Source organism: Hyperolius riggenbachi, chromosome 6, assembly GCF_040937935.1.
Source record: "Hyperolius riggenbachi isolate aHypRig1 chromosome 6, aHypRig1.pri, whole genome shotgun sequence".
Taxonomy (NCBI): domain Eukaryota; kingdom Metazoa; phylum Chordata; class Amphibia; order Anura; family Hyperoliidae; genus Hyperolius; species Hyperolius riggenbachi.
Window position 1 is genome coordinate 24821748 of NC_090651.1, and position 19918 is coordinate 24841665.

The 19918-nt window shown below is 47.0% G+C and overlaps 1 protein-coding gene and 1 long non-coding RNA gene across 2 annotated transcripts in view; one reads left to right on the forward strand and one right to left on the reverse strand.

Moving 5' to 3' along the window:
• CMPK1 (cytidine/uridine monophosphate kinase 1) overlaps positions 1-19918 on the forward strand; it is a 37670-nt gene that overhangs the window by 13113 nt on the left and 4639 nt on the right. The window contains exons 3-4 of the mRNA XM_068242427.1: positions 7787-7939; positions 10336-10412. Of these exons, the coding sequence (XP_068098528.1) occupies positions 7787-7939; positions 10336-10412 (230 nt within the window). The remainder of the gene's footprint in view (positions 1-7786; positions 7940-10335; positions 10413-19918) is intronic.
• On the reverse strand, positions 2255-11859 carry LOC137522382 (uncharacterized). Its single transcript, XR_011022277.1, has 3 exons — positions 11785-11859; positions 10613-10784; positions 2255-2386 (listed from the first exon to the last, which is right to left on the reverse strand). It is a non-coding gene; the product is annotated as an uncharacterized lncRNA (long non-coding RNA).

Below are 19918 nucleotides of genomic sequence, written 5' to 3' on the forward strand. Positions count from 1 at the left end.
GGTGGGGAGATAAGAGAGAATGCAGGGCTGGTGCATCTGTGCGCAACTCTGCTTACAGTATAGGAGGAGGTGAGACGATGACAGCCGGGTGCTCATCAAAACTAGCCGGGTGGAGCACCCAGCTAAAAGAGCCTGGGGAGAACACTGCGCATCACTACTTACCTACAGAGGGTGCTCCACTGGCCTCTTATCTGTATGGGATCCGCCATCTTCCAGGGAGAATTCACAGCTGCCACCTTTTCAAGTTACCCACAAAGTTGCACTTGCGCCCACCACAATGCATGCTGGTAGATGAAGTCGACCTCTGTACTCACATCCACGGACTACAACTCCCATGCTGCATTGTGCGGCTCGCACGCAACCAGGGCTGTAAAGTCGAGGAGTCTGACTCGGAACAATTTTGGGTACCTGAAGTCGGAGTTGGTGGTTTCATAAAGTGACCTGTTGGAGTTGGTTGATTTTTGTTCTCACCCCACAGCCCTGCTACACAACTTCACCAGGAACTTAAAAATGTGGCAACTTCCTGCAAGATGGCGAATCCCATACGATTGGGGGAGGGGGCAGAGGAGAAGCACCTGTTAGGTTGGTAATGAGGCTTGTTATTGATCTGGTGATTGACAGAGGTCGACGGTGAGGATTCCGAAGCTCACAACCCCCCACAAAGGATAGTTCATTACGAACCTCCTTTTAGTGTACAGGAGATAACGGCGCCGGTAGACTTAGGCGCAGGATACAACCGGTATATGGCTGATCCTGCTTCTGCACAAGTCCCGGACGTGTTAATTACTATTCCCCCTCCAGGTCCACATGGATAGTGGGGGAATGAAATAATTATTGTTTTAAAAGCAACTTCAGCTCCGTCTTCTGATAGCGCTGAAGTTACTCCCTGTGCTCTGCTATAGTGCAAGTCTCCAGTGCTGGATTCAGCGTGTTCGCCCTTTTATGGGGAGTTTTATTTTTTCAAGGGATTATTCCAGGCGCTTAGTTGCCTTTATTGGCCGCCCTGACCCAGTGTCATCTAGTGTGCCTGGCTTTAGAGTATGTTTGTGCTAATAGCAAGGCTGCTGTGTGTGCTGACCCCTATTTGATTAAATGTTTATGAAGCTACCCTCACTGCTTCTATAGGGTTTACCTCCTTGGCGGTAACCCCGACCTACTCTCGGCGTAGCCGGGCGTTTCAACTCGCCTCCCGGGGGATCCCGACATCGGCCGCCATTCTATTTCCTCTCCTCCGAGGCTCTGCTTCCCCCTGGTGTGAGATTGTCGTCTGTTGTCATGACGACAGGCAGCAATCTCACTATAAACTTACAGCACCACCCGGAGGACGGAGGGAAAACTGGAGGCAAGGGAGGTGAGTAAGCGATGGGGGTGCTGCAGACTCTCTCATGAAAAAATTCTACCGCTGCAGTGTTCTCCCCAGGCTCTTTTAGCCGGGTGCTTCACCCGGCTAGTTCTGGTGACCACCCGGCTGTCATCGCATCACCTCCTGCTATGCTGTAAGCAGAGTTGCTCACAGAAGCACCGGCCCTGCATTCTCATCTCGCCCCACCCGGCTACTTTTTCATGCCACCCGGCTGGAAAAATTTTCTGGGGAGAACACTGCGCTTTTAGACCCTAAAATCAGAAGGAATGATACAGCCAGGGAGGTTAATTTGACCCGTTAGGGCCCATTCACAGTGGGATGCTTTGCTGATCGCCGGCGCTGTGTACAATGGTATCCCTATGCAGCGCTTGCGCATCACAAATGGACTCCATACAGCATCCCGGCCGGCAGGATTGTGGAGCCGCCGCTGTAATAGCCGGCTTTGTCCTGTGAATGGCTGCTCCAGGATATCTGCATCCTGCTGCTGCCAGGGCTTGTTTGCATGCTGCGTGTTGTAATTGTTTGTGATTACTTCATCAACACCTTATTCACATAACCCAGGCTGGGCACATCTCAGCGGTACGGAGACTAGTTCACCTCAGTGTTATTGGACCCGTCGTGCTTTGTGTACATTACTGACACATTTCTTCTATACTCCGTACACGTTACTGTGCTGCCTGCAGATCCTGTCCTGTGTAGCCTGTGTACAAATGTCCGATGATGTCACTTGGACATCTAGTACGCTGGGGCACTTAAAGGAAACCTGAGGTGACAGGGATATGGAGGCTGATATGTTTACTGTCATTAAGTTACATTAGTTATGTTAATTAAAATAGATGGGTAATATAATCTCTTACCCACCCTGTTTTAAAAGAACAGGCGCATGTTTGTGATTTCATGGGGCAGCCATCTTTTTGGTTGAAAGTAGGTGACAGGGAGCATGAGAGATGAGACACAGTTCCAACTGTCCTCTGTCCTGATCACCCCTCCCAGCTGTGCGCGCCAGGCTTCAAATCTCAAATTCTAAATTTGAAAAAAAAATAAAAAAATTAGCACCAAAATTAGCAAAAACAGGAGAACAACAACATCAGAAATCCCATCATGCTTTGCACAGCATCAGGGGAAAATGCAGTTTTCTTCTGTGCAGCAAAAAATGAGACTTGGGTAAGAAAAACAAAGTTCTGATGCTGTGAAACTGTTAAAGAACCACCAAGCCTTCAGTTCTGCTGAGTAGATTTTTATTCTGGAGGTTCACTTTAAATGCACATTACCTGGCTGTCCTGTTGACCCTCTGCCTCTAATACTTTAAAGGACATCTGTAATGAGAGGGCTATGAAGGCTGTTAAATGTATTTCCTTTTAAACAATACCAGTTGCCTGGCTGTCCTGCTGATCCTCTGCCTCTAACACCTATGGCTATAGACCCTGAACAAGCATGCAGCAGATCAGATGTTTTTGACATTGTCAGAACTGACATGATTAGATGCATGCTTGTTTCTGGTGTGATTCAGACACTTCTGCAGCCAAATAGATCAGCAGGGCTGCCAGGCAACTAGTATTGTTTAAAAGGAAATAAATATGACAGCCTCCATATTCCTCTGGTTACAGTTGTCCTTTAAGCCATACACTCTGAGCAAGCATGCAGATCAGATATCTGACAAGATTAGGTGCATACTTGTTTCAGGTGTGCGATTTAGACACCACTGCAGCAATAGACCAGCAGGGCTGCCAGGCAACTGGTATTGTTTAAAAGGTAATAAATATGGCAGCCTTAATAGGTCTCATACCTCGGGCTCCTTTTTTAAAGCGGATCCGAGATGAAAAACGAACTATAACCAGTAACTTGTCTATATATCTCATCTAAACTTTAGATAGTTTACACAGCAAATCCAGCTGCAAACAGCTTCAACATTTTATGATTATTTATTCCTGTGATACAATGAGGGCAGCCATGTTCTGTTTGTCACATTGTCACAGGCTGAGGGCTGGAGATGCTATCAGCTTCTCTGTGTGTAAATTCAGTCCCCCCTCCTCCTCCTGCCCAGACTGAGCTCCCATAAACCCTTGCTACATGGAGTGCCAAGGCACTGTGAAAAGCTGTGGGCGAGGCTTGTATAGTTTATAGGGAATTAGAGTATTAAAACAAAACAGTATTTGGCTTGAGGAATGCCCTATAAACTATAGGAAAGGAACACAATTATGCAATGAGTAAAAGTTTATCTCGGATGCACTTTAACCTCCCTGGCGTTTTGATTTCATGCGGTGCACGGCTGCGGGAGGTTTTTTTTTAACCTAATTTGTTTTCTTTTTTTTCATGTAGCTAGCCTATCGCTAGCTACATGGTTCCCCCCTCCCTGCTCTCCCTCCCACCCTTCTGATCTCTGCCGGCGTGATTACCTATCAGGAAATCCCATTCTGAACGGGGTTTCCTACAAGGCTTCCCCCGTCGCCATGGCGACGAACGGATGGCGTCATCGACGCCGTGACGTCACAGGGAGTCCCGATCCACCCCATAGTGCAGCCTGGCGGTGATTGGCCAGGCTGCACAAGGGGTCTGTGGGGGGGGGGGGGGGCCTCTTTCGCGGTGGGTAGCGGCGGATTGGCGGCGAGCGGGTAAGACATGCAGCTAGCAAAGTGCTAGCTGCGTGTATAAAAAAAAAAAAGGGCTACCAGGGCCTGAGCAATCCACCGCAGCGTTACAGGACAAGCTCAGCTCATCTGTAACGCCCAGGTGGTTAAAGTAAACCTGTAATGTTTAAAATAAAAGGGTATATGCTCCCGTCAGTAGGGGGAAGCTGCTGGATGATCCAGAAGTGTTATCACAATCCTCTGAGACCCCTCTGCTGCCAGCTGGGACCCTTGTATCTTCACGGCTGCGCTCCCCTCTGTGCATGAATGTGGCCATGCTGTGTAGGGGTCAGTGGGTTTGCACCTGTGCAGTAGCATCAAGTCGCTCATGCACAGAGAAAAAAACAATCTGTGCACTTGAGGCTCTGTGCTATTGCGCAGGCGCGAGCTCTGCTCTGCACAGTGCAGCTTCACTCATCAGTCCCAGCACAGCGTAGGAGGGCCGCAGGGAGAGCAGGGAAACCTCTGGACCATCCTGAGGCTTCTCCTTACTGAGGTAAGTATCTCACTTTTTATTTTTTTAAACAGTGAAGGAAAGCAATAAGCGGCACTGAGGGTGAGCATATGGTTTCCACGCTTATACCATCTTCCGGAAGCCAGCGCCTCCTGGTGGCCGCATCTCTGGTGCTTTGAGTCCGCCAGGAGAAATGCACAATATAAACGTTATGTCTTGTCTACTGGCAATGTTAATTGTACGTGTGTATGCACCTCCCATGTCTGCAGGGGAAGATTGCTGTGAGGCTCTGGTTGTTACACGACTACTTGCTCTCTGTACAGTATGTGGATGCCACTGGCAATGTTAAATGTGCGTGTGTATGCACCTCCTGTGTGCGAGGACTCTGGCTGTTATACAACAACGTTTTCACTGTCTGCTGACTTCATACATCCCAGCTAGTGTGATAAGATTCCTGCCCTTTATACTGACTGCTGGATGCCAGATAGTGAGACTTTGTCCGGATCATCCAGGTCACCCAGTGTCCTTATTTGGTCACCTCTCTGCACTGTACATTGCTTGCATTAGCGGGCATGTTGCTTCCTTTCTGTTTATTTTTAGCGGTTTTTGTTGTATCTGTTGGGGTTTTTTTTTACTTAAAAGTATTTATTTGTGGTGTTCAATTTATTTTACTATTGACCTTATGAAATATTGCCATTAAAAGTGGACCTGAACTCTTGCAGAGCACACAAAAGTCTATTCCACATTCAGTTGCTGAAGAAATCCACTGCTCTGTGTTCCTGTGTTTGTTTAGCCAGATCAAAGTGTCTAATTAGTTTTTATCAGCAGCTGTGAATAGACTGCAGGAGCTCTGCCATGGATCTCTCCCCATACAGTAAACACTGAGACTTAACACTTCCATTGCTCCCTGCAAAGGGTAATCAACTTGTAAACTTTAGTTGTTGTTTTTTTTTTTGTAAAGAAAACCTGTAACTTCAAAAAGTTCCCCCGGGGGGTACTAGGGGGAGCCTCTGGATCCGATCGAGGCTTCCTCCGGTCTTGCTGTGCCCCTCCGAACAGCAGGTATGTAAATATTTTCCAGCGCAGGCGCAGTATCCGCCCGGAGATAGGCGGAAATACCCTATTGCTGTCGGCCCGCTGTACTGCGCAGGCGCAAGTCTCCTGCGCCTGTGTAGCAGAGCGAACCCAACAGAGATCGGGTATTTCCGCCTATCTTCGTACGGTTTGCCGCAACATCGCCCCCGCTGGAGCCAGGAAAGGTAAATAAATCAGCGCTTGTCGAGGGAGGATCGCCGGACACTTCGGGGAGCCAGCGCTGGACTGTCTGCAGCTACAGGGTGGGGGAAGCCTCATTGGGACCCTGAGGCTTCCCCCTCCAGAGGTGAGGACCCACCAGGGGAACTTTTTTTGGTTACAGAGTCTCTTTAAGAATTCAGTAAATTGCAATAAAGAAATGTTTTTGTCTATAAAGGCTATCATGCATCTTTTAGAGCAGAGAGAAAATTCTGAGTTTAGGTCCACTTTAAAGTGGACCGGAACTCAGAACTTCATCTCTGCTCTAAAAGATAAGCAACAGCATAATAACTTTTAAAGAAAAAAAACTTTTTGTTACAGCTTACATAACTGTAAATCTGTGGTGTCTACTTCCTGCTTTCGTGGAAGCAGACAAAGGGTTAACATCCTGTGTTTACATATTAGCTGTGTCTGCCCAGGCTGCCGAATTCCTGTGCTGACACAGTTGAGAGATCAATTTACAACTTGTGATTTGTCACAGATGAGGAGGAATTAGACAGGCTAAACTCTCTAAATACATACAGGCTGGATTTCTCTGTGCGTTTCTTCTGTCCTGTACAAGAGTTCCAGTCCACTTTAAGTACCTTGCGATTGCCCCACGCCAATGTAGTTGGCAGTGGCAGCAGCCTCAGGACCGCCTAACGCTAATTGGCATCAGGTCCTGGGGCCGGCTACTGCAGAAGATCGCGTGCAGGCTGTGCGCGCATCTCTTGTTTGAGGGGCGGAGCTCCACCCCGCCTTCAGTCTCCACTCGGGAGACTGTTAGACGGCGAAACCGCAGTTTTTTTCACTAGTACAGCGATGCAATCAGTACTGGGGACAGCCACGTGACACAGCTGTCCCCCGGGGGCACTGGACAGCGATCGGCTCTCATAGGCAGAGGCCCATGACAGCTGATCGCCAGGGTTGGCCACCTGGGGGAGGGGTTTGTTATAAAATAAAATAAATAATAAAGAATACAAAAATGAATGTTTGTTTAAAAAAAATAACAACTGTTGGGTCGATCAGACCCCACCAACAGAGAGCTCTGTTGGTGGGGAGAAAAGGAGGGGGGAATCCCTTTTGTGCTGAGTTGTGCGCCCCTGCAGCTTGGCCTTAAAGCTGCAGTGGCCATTTTAGTAAAATTGGCCTGGTCTTTAGGGGAGTTTACCACTGTGGTCCTTAAGTGGTTAAAATTATCAAATCCCCCACCCCCCCTTGGGACAGTCCACTCCGCATTGAACCGACCTGCAAGTAGGAACTGATGCAGGAACACTATAAGATTATTGATCCCAGAGCCAGGGCCGGTTATAGACTTTTTGCTGCCTGAGGCAAACTTGAGAGGATGCGCCCCCCCCCCCCAACCCCAATTTGGAATGATCGCACATCACTCGGTAATTTGCTCTGCTTCATTTAATGTTCTCACATGACATGCTGCAGCTCAACACAATAGCACACTGGCTGACTGTGAGTCTGTGACAGACTGCTCACCCTCAGCTACTCCATTCTTCCTCAGTCAGGACAGCAGTGCCACCTCCTCGCTGCTGCTGTGCAAGTTAAACGAAACACTGCTGCTCCCCTGCCTCCCCCTCCTCACTCACTGTTAGACTCCTCACACAGCACAACAAGCTGCTTTTCCCCAATAATGACCTCTTCACCTCGCTCTCCTCTCGCTTCTCCTCCTACTCTGACTGCATGCTGTTACTGTATACACAGTACAAACATGCTATCCCTGTAAGCTCTGTGCCTGATGCAAATGTTTCACCTTGCTTCATGAGAGAAGCGGCCCTACCCAGAGGGTCCCATTAGGAAGCGATGATGTGGTCTTACTGCCACTTTATAAGCATGGCGATAGACTCTAAAGTACCATCAAAGAACCATAAACTGGAGGTTGTGGCAAAAATAGCGACCACACTGAAGTGGCAATTGTGCCAGCTCATCGCTCTTTACTGAATGTGCCAATTAAAAGAAAAGCTTCTGTGTAATACCAGATTTTATCCGGTTGAGGCGTTCACCTTCCTATAAATGAGGGGCTGTTACTGTTACTGTGATGATGCTCTCTGTTTGCAGGCAATGGATCAGACCATGGCGGCCCACGCAGACAAGAACAAGTTCCTCATAGACGGTTTCCCCAGAAACGAGGACAACCTGCAGGGCTGGGACAAGACAATGGACGGGAAAGCGGACGTGTCCTTTGTGCTTTTCTTTGATTGTGATAATGAGGTAGGAATGCCGCTGTCACCTGCTCTGACCAGTTAGTTACAGGGGTGCCATGGTAACCACTGCCGGCTGGTTTTCCAGGTTTCGTACCTCAGTCAGTGTAGCATTGTTTGTGAGGGATTCCACAACGCTAATGCTTGTTTCAGGAGAAGTATGGTGACCGCTACTTATTATTATTTAGTATTTATATAGCGCCGACATATTACGCAGCGCTGTACAGAGAATATTGTCTTGTCACTAACTGTCCCTCAGAGGGGCTCACAATCTAGTCCCTACTGTAGTTATATGTCTATGTATCGTGTATTTATTGTAATCTAGGGCCAATTTAGGGGGAAGCCAATTAACCTATCTGTATATCGGGCAGCACGGTGGCGTAGTGGTTAGTGCTCTCGCCTTGCAACGCTGGGTCCCTGGTTCATATCCCAGCCAGGTCAACATGTGCAAGGAGTTTGTATGTTCTCCCTGTGTCTGTGTGGGCTTCCTCTGGGTACTCCGGTTTCCTCCCACATCCCTAAAAACATACAGATAAGTTAATTGGCTTCCCCCAAAATCGGCCCTAGACTACGATATATACACTACACTAGACATATGACTGTGGTAGGGATTAGATTGTGAGCTCCTCTGAGGGACAGTTAGTGACAAGACAATTTATACTCTGTACAGCGCTGCGGAAGATGTCGGCGCTATATAAATACTAAATAATGTTTTGGGAATGTGGGAGGAAACCCACACCGACGCAGGGAGAACATACAAATTGACCTGGCTGGGATTCTAACCGGGGACCCAGCGCTGCAAGGCGAGAGCGCTAACCACTGTGCCACCGTGCTGCCCTACTTATGCTGCAGTCGATATTACGGACCGATCGACCTTCCAAGTCAAATTGGAAGACAATTGGTGCTGCAACATGGCCGCTCGATCAACATTTCGGTCGAATTGATCGATCGGGAATGGCTGAAAATCATGGTCGCAAGAGCTTAATCGGGTTTGATGGCGATAACGGCATTCAATATTAAGATGACTGATGGGACCGCCAGTCGTTTGTGCCTCCTTCAGCCCCCCCAGTGTTTAGCATTGCCAGGTGATCTCTGCGGAATGTTTTTTGGGGGTTTTTTTTATTGAGAATTCTAAAGCAGTAGAAAATATCTCTGGTATCCCAGAATGGGGGAGAATTCAGTATAATAAACAGCCTAGGTTAAGTCTCAGTGGGAGCGTATTTAACGTAAAAGTGGGTATGCTGAATAATTTTTTACTTTATTTTTTTATAGATGTTGGTGCTATATTAATAATAATATATCACTACATATAGTAAAAAAAAACAACTTAAAGGGACTTCTGAGCAGTCAAAAAAAAAAAAAAAGTGGGCTTTCCCCAGCCCACTTTAGGCTGCGAGGTCCCCCGGCCTCCTCCTGGCTCCTCTCCGGTCCCGCTGGCAGCTTCATTAGCGGCGACTTTCGGGCTGAGGGTTGGCAGTACTCTTCCTGGATAGGACAGGCCCTGCGTTATCACGCCGACCCGCGTGGTAGTCCTGCACATGTGCGTGGTTTTTTTTGCGTTTTTTCTTTTATTCTGGACCGCGCATGCACAGGACTGTCACGCCTGCTGACGTGATGACGCGGAACATCCCAGTCCAGGAAGAGTACTGCCGACCCTCAGTCTGAAAGTCGCCAGCAGGAGCGGAGTCAGGAGGACACTGGGGGACCTGGCAGCCTACAGTGGGCTGGAGAAAACCTCAGGTAAGTACCAGTTTTGTTTTTGTTTTTTTGTTTTGTTTTTTTTTTGCTCAGAGTCCACTTAACCTGAAAATAAACTTCTCAATTGTATGTGGTTTCATGTTCTTTTAATTTTAAGGCAGGATTTTCATTAAAGCCAATGGGTACCGTTTAAAAAAAGAAAAAGTCAGATACTTAAGGAGAGGGAAGGCTCGGTCCTAATGAGCCTTCCCTCTCCTCCCGGTGCCCTCGGTGCTGCGCTGGCTCCCTCGTTCGCGTCCGCCGCCGCAGGGACTTCGGAGGTCTTCGGGAGAACTCGGGCTTCCGAAGACGGGCCGCTCCATACTACGTACACGCGATCGCGTCATAGAGGGCGCTCGCACATGCGTAGTATGGAGCGAGCCCGTCCTCGGGAGTCCGAGTGCTCCCGAAGCCTTCCGAAAGCTCCCTTCGGCATGCGGAAGTGGCAGTATTTGACCGAACTGGTCGAATACTGCCACGGGGGATCCTGCGCGGGACCGGGCACCAGGAGAGGAGGGGGAAGGCTCATTAGGACCGAGCCTTCCCTCTCCTTAGGTGAGTATCTGACTTTTTTTTCTTTTTTTAAACGGTAAACATTCACTTTAAGTACATTGTGGAGCTCTCCTTCACATCGCAGTGTCTTATGAAGGTGTGATTTTTGTATTGTAGACTTGTATCGAGCGCTGTCTGGAGCGAGGGAAGAGCAGCGGTAGAAGCGATGACAACAGGGAGAGCTTACAGAAGAGGTAACTAAAGAAGTGTCTTCCTATCCGCAGATATCATTTGACACACAACCCCAGCACTGCGAGATCACCCCCGCCATTAGCCAAACTGATACTCCTTGTAATGTAACCGCTGGAGGGATCATTGTACCAACCACTGAAATATACCAAACAAAGATGCACTAATTAAAGCTCTTTATGTTGTCTACGTGTTTAAAGGATACCTAAGGCAAAAGCCCCTGTATTCTTGTAGGTCCCTCACTGTCCTCCTGGTCCTCTTCCTGCATCCGCTGTAGGCCCCGATAAAGTCCGTAGGTGAGCTAAGTCACACACTACGCATGTTCTGGTCCGGAGGCGTGTGCTTGATTGCAAGATTGCATGTACGTCAAAGAGTAACTGTTAGGCATGAAAAACAAAATCAATTCTCTATTTCTGTTGCTTATATAAAAGGAATGCTAAAAAGGCAATGCATAACTTTAACCATTTCAGCCCGCAGAGATTTTTCACCTTATGCATCAGAGCAATTTTCACCTCCCGTTAATTTGCTAATAACTTTATCACAATTTATTGATCTATATTTTGTTTTTTTCCACAACTAATTAGGCTTTCTTTGGGTGGTACATTTTGCTAAGAATAATATTTTTATAAATGCATTTTAACAGGATTAATAAGAAAAAAATGGAAAAAATTCATGATTTCTCAGTTTTCGTCCATTATAGCTTTAAAATAATCCATGCTACCATAATTAAAACCTATCTATTTTTTTATCCCGTTTGTCTCGGTTATGACACCATTTAAATGTTGTCCCTATCACAATGTATGGCGCCAATATTTTATTTGGAAATAAAGGTGCATTTTTTCCGTTTTGCGTCCATCACTATTTACAAGCTTATAATAAAAAAAATGTTCATAGTATACCCCCTTCACATGCATATTTAAAAAGTTCAGACCCTTAGGTAACGATTTGTTTTTTTTATTTTATTTGGGTAATATTTTGGTGTGGGAAATAAACAGTTAATTTTTAATGTTATTGTATGTGTAAATTGTAATGTAAAAAATATGTAGACGTAGTTTAACTATTTGGCCACAAGATGGCCACCTTGAGGTTTTTTTTTTCTCCTTGTGCTTTTCGCTAACCGGAAGCACAAGGACAGGGAAAACTTTTTTTTTTTGCAGAAAGACTGAAGCCTCTAGTAAGAGCGCTTCGAATTTTCTGCTGGGGACATGGATCGGTGATTGGGAACCATGTTCCCGTTCACTGATCCCAGGGCTACCGGGGAACAGCACGGGGTCGCGTTCGCAATTGCGCACGGAGAGTGCGCCGAAGCGCGGCAGAGCAGCCGCCTGGACGTGGTCATCATGTCCGGGCGGCTGAAATGGTTAAAATCAATCTTACTTTTTTATTGCAGAGATTAATCCTCATGTCCCCAGCTCCTTAGTACGCAGCCAGTAAACAGCCGCAAAAGAGAAGTTGCAGTGCAGGCTGGGGCGGGGGGAGTTTCTGCACAGACACAGCTAGTTCAGCCTGATTGGCTGCAGCCTGTGTCACTCTCACTCCTTTTCCTCTCATTGGCTGCCTCCCATGACTGTCTGTGTCTGCCCCTCCCCACACTCCAGCCCGACGGGCATTATTTGCTGATTCATGTGGGCAGTGGCTGCCAGCCTGCCACCACCGCATCGCATCCATGTGGACCCCCCTCCCTGCTACCATTTCCTTAGGGATTCCCTGCATTTACAATCAACGCTCGCTATTGGTGTGGGGAGGAGGGGGGGCGTAAGGGAGGAAATGACCTCACCATTGGCTTCAGCTGGAGGGAGTAAAGATGGCCCCTGCCAGAGAACAGAACTCTCTCCATTTACCTTTTTTTTATTTTATAAAGTTCACTGAAATCAACACTTGGACCGTGCAATACACGTTATGTAAGTAGAGCTAGTATTTATCTACGCCGCTTTTTATCTGGCATAGTATGGCTGACAGCTCCTCTTTAAGACTAGTGACTGTGCATTCGCAGGACACGTCTGATCACGTGTGTGACCGAGCGCAGGTGGCACAGGGTCAGTGCAAGTACAATAGTGCGTAACTTAGCTGATCTGCAGCCTTATCAAGGAACAGGACCAGGAGAACAGTGAGGGACCTACAAGAGTACAGGCGCTGTAAGTAAAAGGGTTCACTTTACATTTAAATATGGAGGCTGCCATAATAATTACCTTTATAACCTTACTTTTATAGATACTTTTGTAACCTTTTTCAGCTTTATGCAAGTCAACAATTCTTAAGGGGCCTATACACCTAACTATTTTCCCGCCTATATACAGCCGATTCGATCACTGTGATCAAATCGACTGTGAAATCGTTGCACAAACGCTGACCGAACGATCGATTTCCGTCCGAAATAGATTGTTCCCGTCGATTCCCATCGATCTGTCCGTGCGGAAGATTTCGCACGACCGTTGGCGGGTCGGGAGTGCGTTGATAGCGGCGTTCGAATGCCCGATGACCGACACAATACAGCGGCAATACATTACCTGATCTGGCCGGCGCGAGTCCCCGCTGTCACCGCTGCTTCTTCTACACGCTGGGCTTCGAGTCCGGCAGGATTCAATTCTTCCTGTCTGGACAGGAAGTTTAAACAGTAGAGCGCCCTCTACTGTTAGGCTGCTTCCACACAGGGACGTTACAGGCGCACGTTAGTGCAGCCTGTAACGCTCCCCCAACGCACAGCAATGTAACACAAGTGGGCTGTTCACACTGCCCACGTTGCGTTACATGTAACGCTGCACGTTCTTCAGAAAGTGCAACATACTATAGCGTTACAGCGGCTTAAGCCACGTTAGACTGTCTGCACATGCTCAGTAATGTTGGGGAGGAGCGGAGAGCGGCCGGGCACATGGCTAATTAATATTCACTGCACGTTGTGACATGCAGTGTTTACTTCCTGGAGCGGCCGCTCTGTAAGGCGATTGGCCGGCGGGACCACGTGATGCCGCATGCGTCCAAGAGTACGCATCACGGACGCCAGAGTGGGCTGCACAACGCGGCTCACTCTGACGTCCACATCAAAGAGCACCAGGCGTCGCGTTAGCTGCACGTTATGCGACCTTAACGTGGCACCTAACGCAACGTCTTAGTGTGCAAGTAGCCTTACACTTCCCCCGGCAGGAAGTTCAGTGAAGCTGGAGCGCGGAGAAGAGACGGCGGAGCCCGAGGGATTCACGCCGGCTGGATCAGGTAATGTAGGGGGGGGGGGGGTTAAGAACGGCAGCGGCAACTTCACAGATTGTGATCGGTTTCATGCTGAAATCGATTCACAATCTGTTTGCAGTAAAGGCAGCCATACGATCCCTCTCTGATCAGATTCGATCAGAGAGGGATCTATCTGGTGGTCGATCTGATGGCGAATCGACCAGTGTATGGCCACCTTGAATTGTAGGTCTTCTGAGATCTTGTTTGTCCGAGACAACATTGACATCATGCAATGATTCTTGGGAGAAGCAAACCCAAGAATCGCTCATGTCCAGTCTTATCAGCTGAATGACAGTCTGTACACACGCCCGATTTGACGTCCGAACCACTGGTCATTTGGACGTCCAAACGGCGGGTCGTTTGCAAAAATCAGACGTGTGTATGGGCCTTAACACTGCCAATCTCCTCTCATTGATTGGACTCAAGTTGGCTGACACCTCACTCCAATTAGCTTGTGGAGATGTCATTAGTCTAGACTCTAGGGGTTCACATACATTTTCCACCTGCACTGTGAATGTGTTCAGTAAGAACATGGAAACATTTAATTATTTGTGTGGTATTAGTTTAACCACTTTGTCCTCCTTGACGTATAAAAACGTCAAGGAGGATAGGCGCTCTCCCACGGCCGATCGTGCACGCGCACTCCCGGCCGCGAATTCGGTAGCCACGGAATCAATGTATCGGGCTATGGTGCCCGATCACTGATTTCTCTCCCCCGCTGGAAAAGCGACAGCTTCTCTCGGAAGCTACGCTTTTACTGAAGCTATGTCCATCTAAGCGTACATTGTACGCTTAGAGTGACGTCATGTAAACAAACTCAAGATTGCCATCTTGTGGCCAAAAAGTAAAACTACAAGTAAAAGTAAAAAAACATTACAATACACAAACATTTCACCAAATAAAACACTATTTATATCCCACCCTCCCAAAAATGCCCACATGAAATGTTTAATAAAAAAAACAAAAAACATTACTATAAAAAAAAAAAACATAAATATTTACCTAAGGGTCTAAACTTTTTAAATATCTATGTAAAGATGAAATATTTCTCTATTTTTTTTTATAAGCTTGTAAATAGTGATGGATGCAAAACGGAAAAAATGCTCTTTTATTTCTAAATAAAATATTGTCGCGATACATTGTGATAGGGACATAATTTAAACGGTGAAATAACCGTGACAAATGGGCAAATACAATACATGGGTTTTAATTATGGAGGCATGTATTATTTTAAAACTATAATGGCCGAAAACTGACAAATAATGAATTTTTTCATTTTTTTTTTCTTATTCTTACTATTAAAATGCATTTACAGTAAGGTAGCTCTTAGCAAAATGTACCCCCCAAAGAAAGCCTAATTGGTGGCGGAAAAAATAAGATATAGATCAGTTCATTGTGAGAAGTAGTGATAAAGTTATAGGCTAATGAATGGGAGGTGAACATTGCTCGGATGCATAAAGTGAAAACGACTGAGAGCTTAAAGGGATACTGTAGGGGTTGGGGGAAAATGAGTTGAACTTACCCGGGGCTTCTAACGGTCCCCCGCAGACATCCTGTGCCCGCGCAGCCACTCCCCGATGCTCCAGCCCCGCCTCCGGTTCACTTCTGGAATTTCAGACTTTAACCCTCCTGGCGATTTGTCAAAATCCGCCAGGGGGCAGCAAATACGTTTAAAAAAAAAAAAAAAATTTCCATGTAACGAGACGAGGTCTCGCTACATGATAGCCGCTGCTCAGCGGCATCCCCCCAGCCCCTCCGATCGCCGTCGGAGATCAGGAGATCCCGTTCAAAGAACGGGATTTCCTGGAGGGCTTCCCCCGTCGCCATGGCGACTGGGCGGGATGACGTTACCGACGTCATCGACGACGTGACTTCATAGGGGACTCCGATCCACCCCACAGCGCTGCCTGGCACTGATTGGCCAGGCAGCGCACGGGGTCTGGGGGGGCGGCTGCGGCGACACGTATAGCGGCGGATCGGCGGGTAGCGGCGGCGGTCGGGCACTGCACGCAGCTAGCAAAGTGCTAGCTGCGTGCAGCAAAAAAAAAATATGCAAATCGGCCCAGCGGGGCCTGAGCGGTGCCTCCCGGCGGCATAGCCCGTGCTCAGCACGGGCTTACCGCCAGGGAGGTTAAAGTCTGAAAACCACTGCGCCTGTGTTGCCATGTCCTCAATCCCGCTGATGTCACTAGGAGCGTACTGCGCAGACACAGACCATACTGGTCCTGCGCAGTACGCTCCTGGTGACATCAGCGGGATCGAGGACACTGCAACACAGGCGCAGTGGTTTTCAGACTTTAAAGTCTGAAATTCCAGAAGTGAACCGGAGGCGGGGCCTGAGCATCGGTGAGTGGCTGCGCGGGCACAGGATGTCTGCGGGGGACCATTAGAAGCCTCGGGTAAGTTCAACTTATTTTTCCCCAACCCCCCCCCCCCCCCCCCCCTACAGTATCCCTTTAAGTGGTTAAGCAGAATGTGATTGCCTATTGTTGTGACTTGGATGAAGATCAGATCACATTTTATGACCAATTTGTGCAGAAATCCATATAACTCCAAGGGTTTCACATACTTGTTATTGCTACTGTATATTGTTGCCTTTAAAGTGCTTTTAAAACTCCTTATTAACTGAAATAATTGAAGTAAATAATCCAATGAGAAATTATTTCTTACCCATCTTGATGTTTTTGGCGTTCACTGTCAGAAATGAAAAAGGACCAGAATATTTCTGCTGGTTTCTATCTTGAGGGCTAGTTTCACACTAGGCGCTTCTCTAGCAATTTTGGCAGCGTTTCGGATAGCTGGCGATCTGGAAAAGCGCTATTGCAATGTATTTCAATGGAGCTGTTCTCATTTAAGCGATTCACAAACGTGGTGCATGCAGCGTTTTTGAAGCGATAGCGTTTCCATTATACGTTTATAATCGCTTAAAAATAGCTTTTTATTTTTTGCAGTGCAGTGATTTTTCAGCGCTTTTCCCATCATTTTTCAAATAAAAACTACTACCCACCAATCACTGGCTAATCGCTACACTCTGAAACCGCCCCCTAAAGCGTTAGACAATCGCTAGAAAAAATGTCACAAAAGCTTTCCTTGGCGATTGCGTTTAGCGATTGCCAGTGTAAACCAGCCCTAACTGTTTTTCTCTGCTGGGTTCCGGACCGGCGGGCTTCACTTCTTTCTGTCCGGGGAAGTTTAAACAGTAGAGGGCGCTCTACTGTTTAAACTTCCTGCCGGAACAGGAAATGAAGCCCGCCGGTCCGGAACCCAGCGGAGAAGAAGGCAGCGGGGACCGGAGCAGGTAATGGATTGCCGCTGTATTGCGTCGGTTGTCGGGCATTCGAACACTGCTATCGATGCACTCCCGACCCGCCGGCGATCGAGCAAAATCTTCCGCACGGACGGATTGACGGGAACGATTGATTTCGGGCGGAAATCGATCGTTCTGTCAGCGTTAGCGCAACGATTTCACAGTTCATAGTTCATCTGATATATACTCAGCCTGTTCAGTGTCATTTATGTTCCCAGCCATATGCATAGCTCCTCAATTTTCCCTGTATTAATCCTCTAGTTCCTTCACTTAATTTTCCCTACACTAGCGTTTATACTAATTGGTCCACTTTAATACCTAATTTTCCCGGTACAAGACTCCCATTACCCACATCATGTTACATTACTTCCTCACTACCCTATATATTATATTACCTATAAATAAGTTATAACACAGTTAAGCCCCTTACAGCGTCCTGATATGTTTGTTGCTTCTGTCATATTTCAGTGGGATACTCCAGTTGTTCATTGCCTGATGAAGCGGGATGTCGCCCGTGAAACGCGTTGCATTTTTAATAGCAGTATGTGAATAAGCATCGTGCCTGTTTTTAGGTGCAGCCGGGCCACCACCGCCACCTGAATACTTTTAAACTTTTTAGAAAATTTTACTCTTTTGGCGCCTCTGCATTTCCGTATATCTGCAAGGAGTTTGTATGTTCTCCCTGTGTCTGCGTGGGTTTCCTCTGGGTACTCCGGTTTCCTCCCACATCCCAAAAACATACAGCTAAGTTTATTGGCTCCCCCCTAAAAAAAAATGGACCCTAGACTACAATACATACGCTGCACGATACAAACATAGACAGGACTCTGGTAGGGATTAGATTGTGAGCTCCTCTGAGGGACACTTAGTGACTAGACTATATGAGTAGACTCTGTGCAGCGCTGCGGAATATGTTGGTGCTGTATAAATACTATATAATAAGAAGTAATCCAGAACCAAGTAAAGTGGCCTGAATGCTGGAAAATGGGGGGGGGAATCCTGTTTTGGCTATTTTCTGTACTCTGCAGTGCGCTGATGGCTTAAGTGCTGAAACAAGTCAGCATGGAGTTGTCAGAATGCGCAGTTTAGAGGTTTATCTCCCGATGCTGGGGATAGAGAATGCGGACACTCCCAGTACAGTTTTGTGAAGAACAATGTACGACACAGGCGCCCTCTATTGGAATACCAAGGAACACAGCAGCATGCAGTAAGACTCGGGCTGGGAATACACTATGCAGTGCAGTAAAGGTCACGTTTTGCTGCATATGCATTTTTAGTGCATTTGCGTTTTGTGTTTATTTCCCCACACATGCGTTTTGCGTGCGTTTTTAATGTGTTTGTGGTTCGCGTATGCATTTTGCATGTGTATTATGCAAATCACTAGGAAATCAACAGGAAGCGGAAATACATCATCAGACTTGTTTGTTGTTGTTTTTTAAACGCACTAAAATGCAATACCTCTGCGTCACCATTGACTTTCATTATGTGCATTTTGGAAAAATATGCAACAGAACCAGCGTTTTTTAAAAAGCACATTGCTGAATGCAAGCATGCATTTATCATGCGGCTCATTGAGTTTCATTAGGTGCATTTTTCTGTTGCGTTTTACCCAAGGCTACAGTTTCTGCCTAGTGTGTTCCCAGCCTCAGTCCCACACAAAGTCTCTCCAAGCCAATAGATGCAGTCTTTCGCGCTAGTGCTTCTACCAATAGTTCTTAAATATCCATCCACTGTTCTTAGGACGTCCCCCTTGTCTCTTTGTCTTCTGTTGGACTTGAACCGTTTAGGCCCACTGGCTGATATCCCTTCCCACCCTCGTGGTACTATGGCATAGGTCATCACTCATCCTCAATTGGTAATGCCCGCCCCTGATGACGGCAGAATGCCGAAACCGGTCGGTGTACTTTTATCTGCACGTTTGATTAAAGAGAATCTGTACTCTAAAATTCTTACAGTAAAAAGCATACCATTCTATTTATTATGTTCTCCTGGGCCCCTCTGTGCTGTTTCTGCCACTCTCTGCTGCAATCCTGGCTTGTAATTGCCAGTTTTAGGCAGTGTTTACAAACAAACTAAACAGCTTCTGATAGGCTCACATAAACAGAGTGTGTGTCATACAGAGCCTGCAGAGGGCCTGTAGGGGGGGTGTATAGCTTCTAGCTAATCACAAGCAGCCCTGCACATTCCAGTCTGACTGCCTCAGCCTGACTGTGCCGACAGAAGAGAGAAGATTAGATCATATAACAGAGATAATACAGACACAGTGCAATTAGAAAAGGCTGCAGTAAGACAGACCACATTAGAACAGGTATAGGAACTTATAGGATAGAATAAATAAGGATGAACACTTTGTTACAGAGTCTCTTTAAAGCCAATATTACTTTTATTCAAGATTGAGGGAGGCCCTGTTTCACCTTTTGTCTCCACATAAGCTCTGAGGATATTGGAGCCTGTAGATTTGCACACAAGAGACATGGGGGACGTCCTGAAAACCGTGGATGGATATTTAAAGAGAAACCGTAACCAAGAATTGAACTTCATCCCAACCAGTAGCTGATACCCCCTTTCCCATGAGAAATGTTTTCCTTTTCTCAAACGGATCATCAGGGGGCTCTGTATGGCTGATATTGTAGTGAAACCCCTCCCACAGTGTGATGTCAGTGCCACGCAGCACTGAGGTCCTAACATCACACTGTGGGAGCCTTGTTGCGTTGTGGGAAATAACCGCTGTTGGAGCGGATTCCAACTGCTGAAAATGCTAGCAGCATCTCCTTCCAGTGACATCACCTGCCAGCCGTAAAAATGTCACCATGTGATAAATGTCAGAATGTAAATGGGGTAGAGGAAAGCTTTTACAATGGGCAAACACTGACCAAAATATTTATACATAATGATTGTAAAAATTAAGCACTTTTTTTATTTTCACTGGAGTTCCTCTTTAAGATCTATTGGTGGATGCACTAGCGCGACAGACTGTAT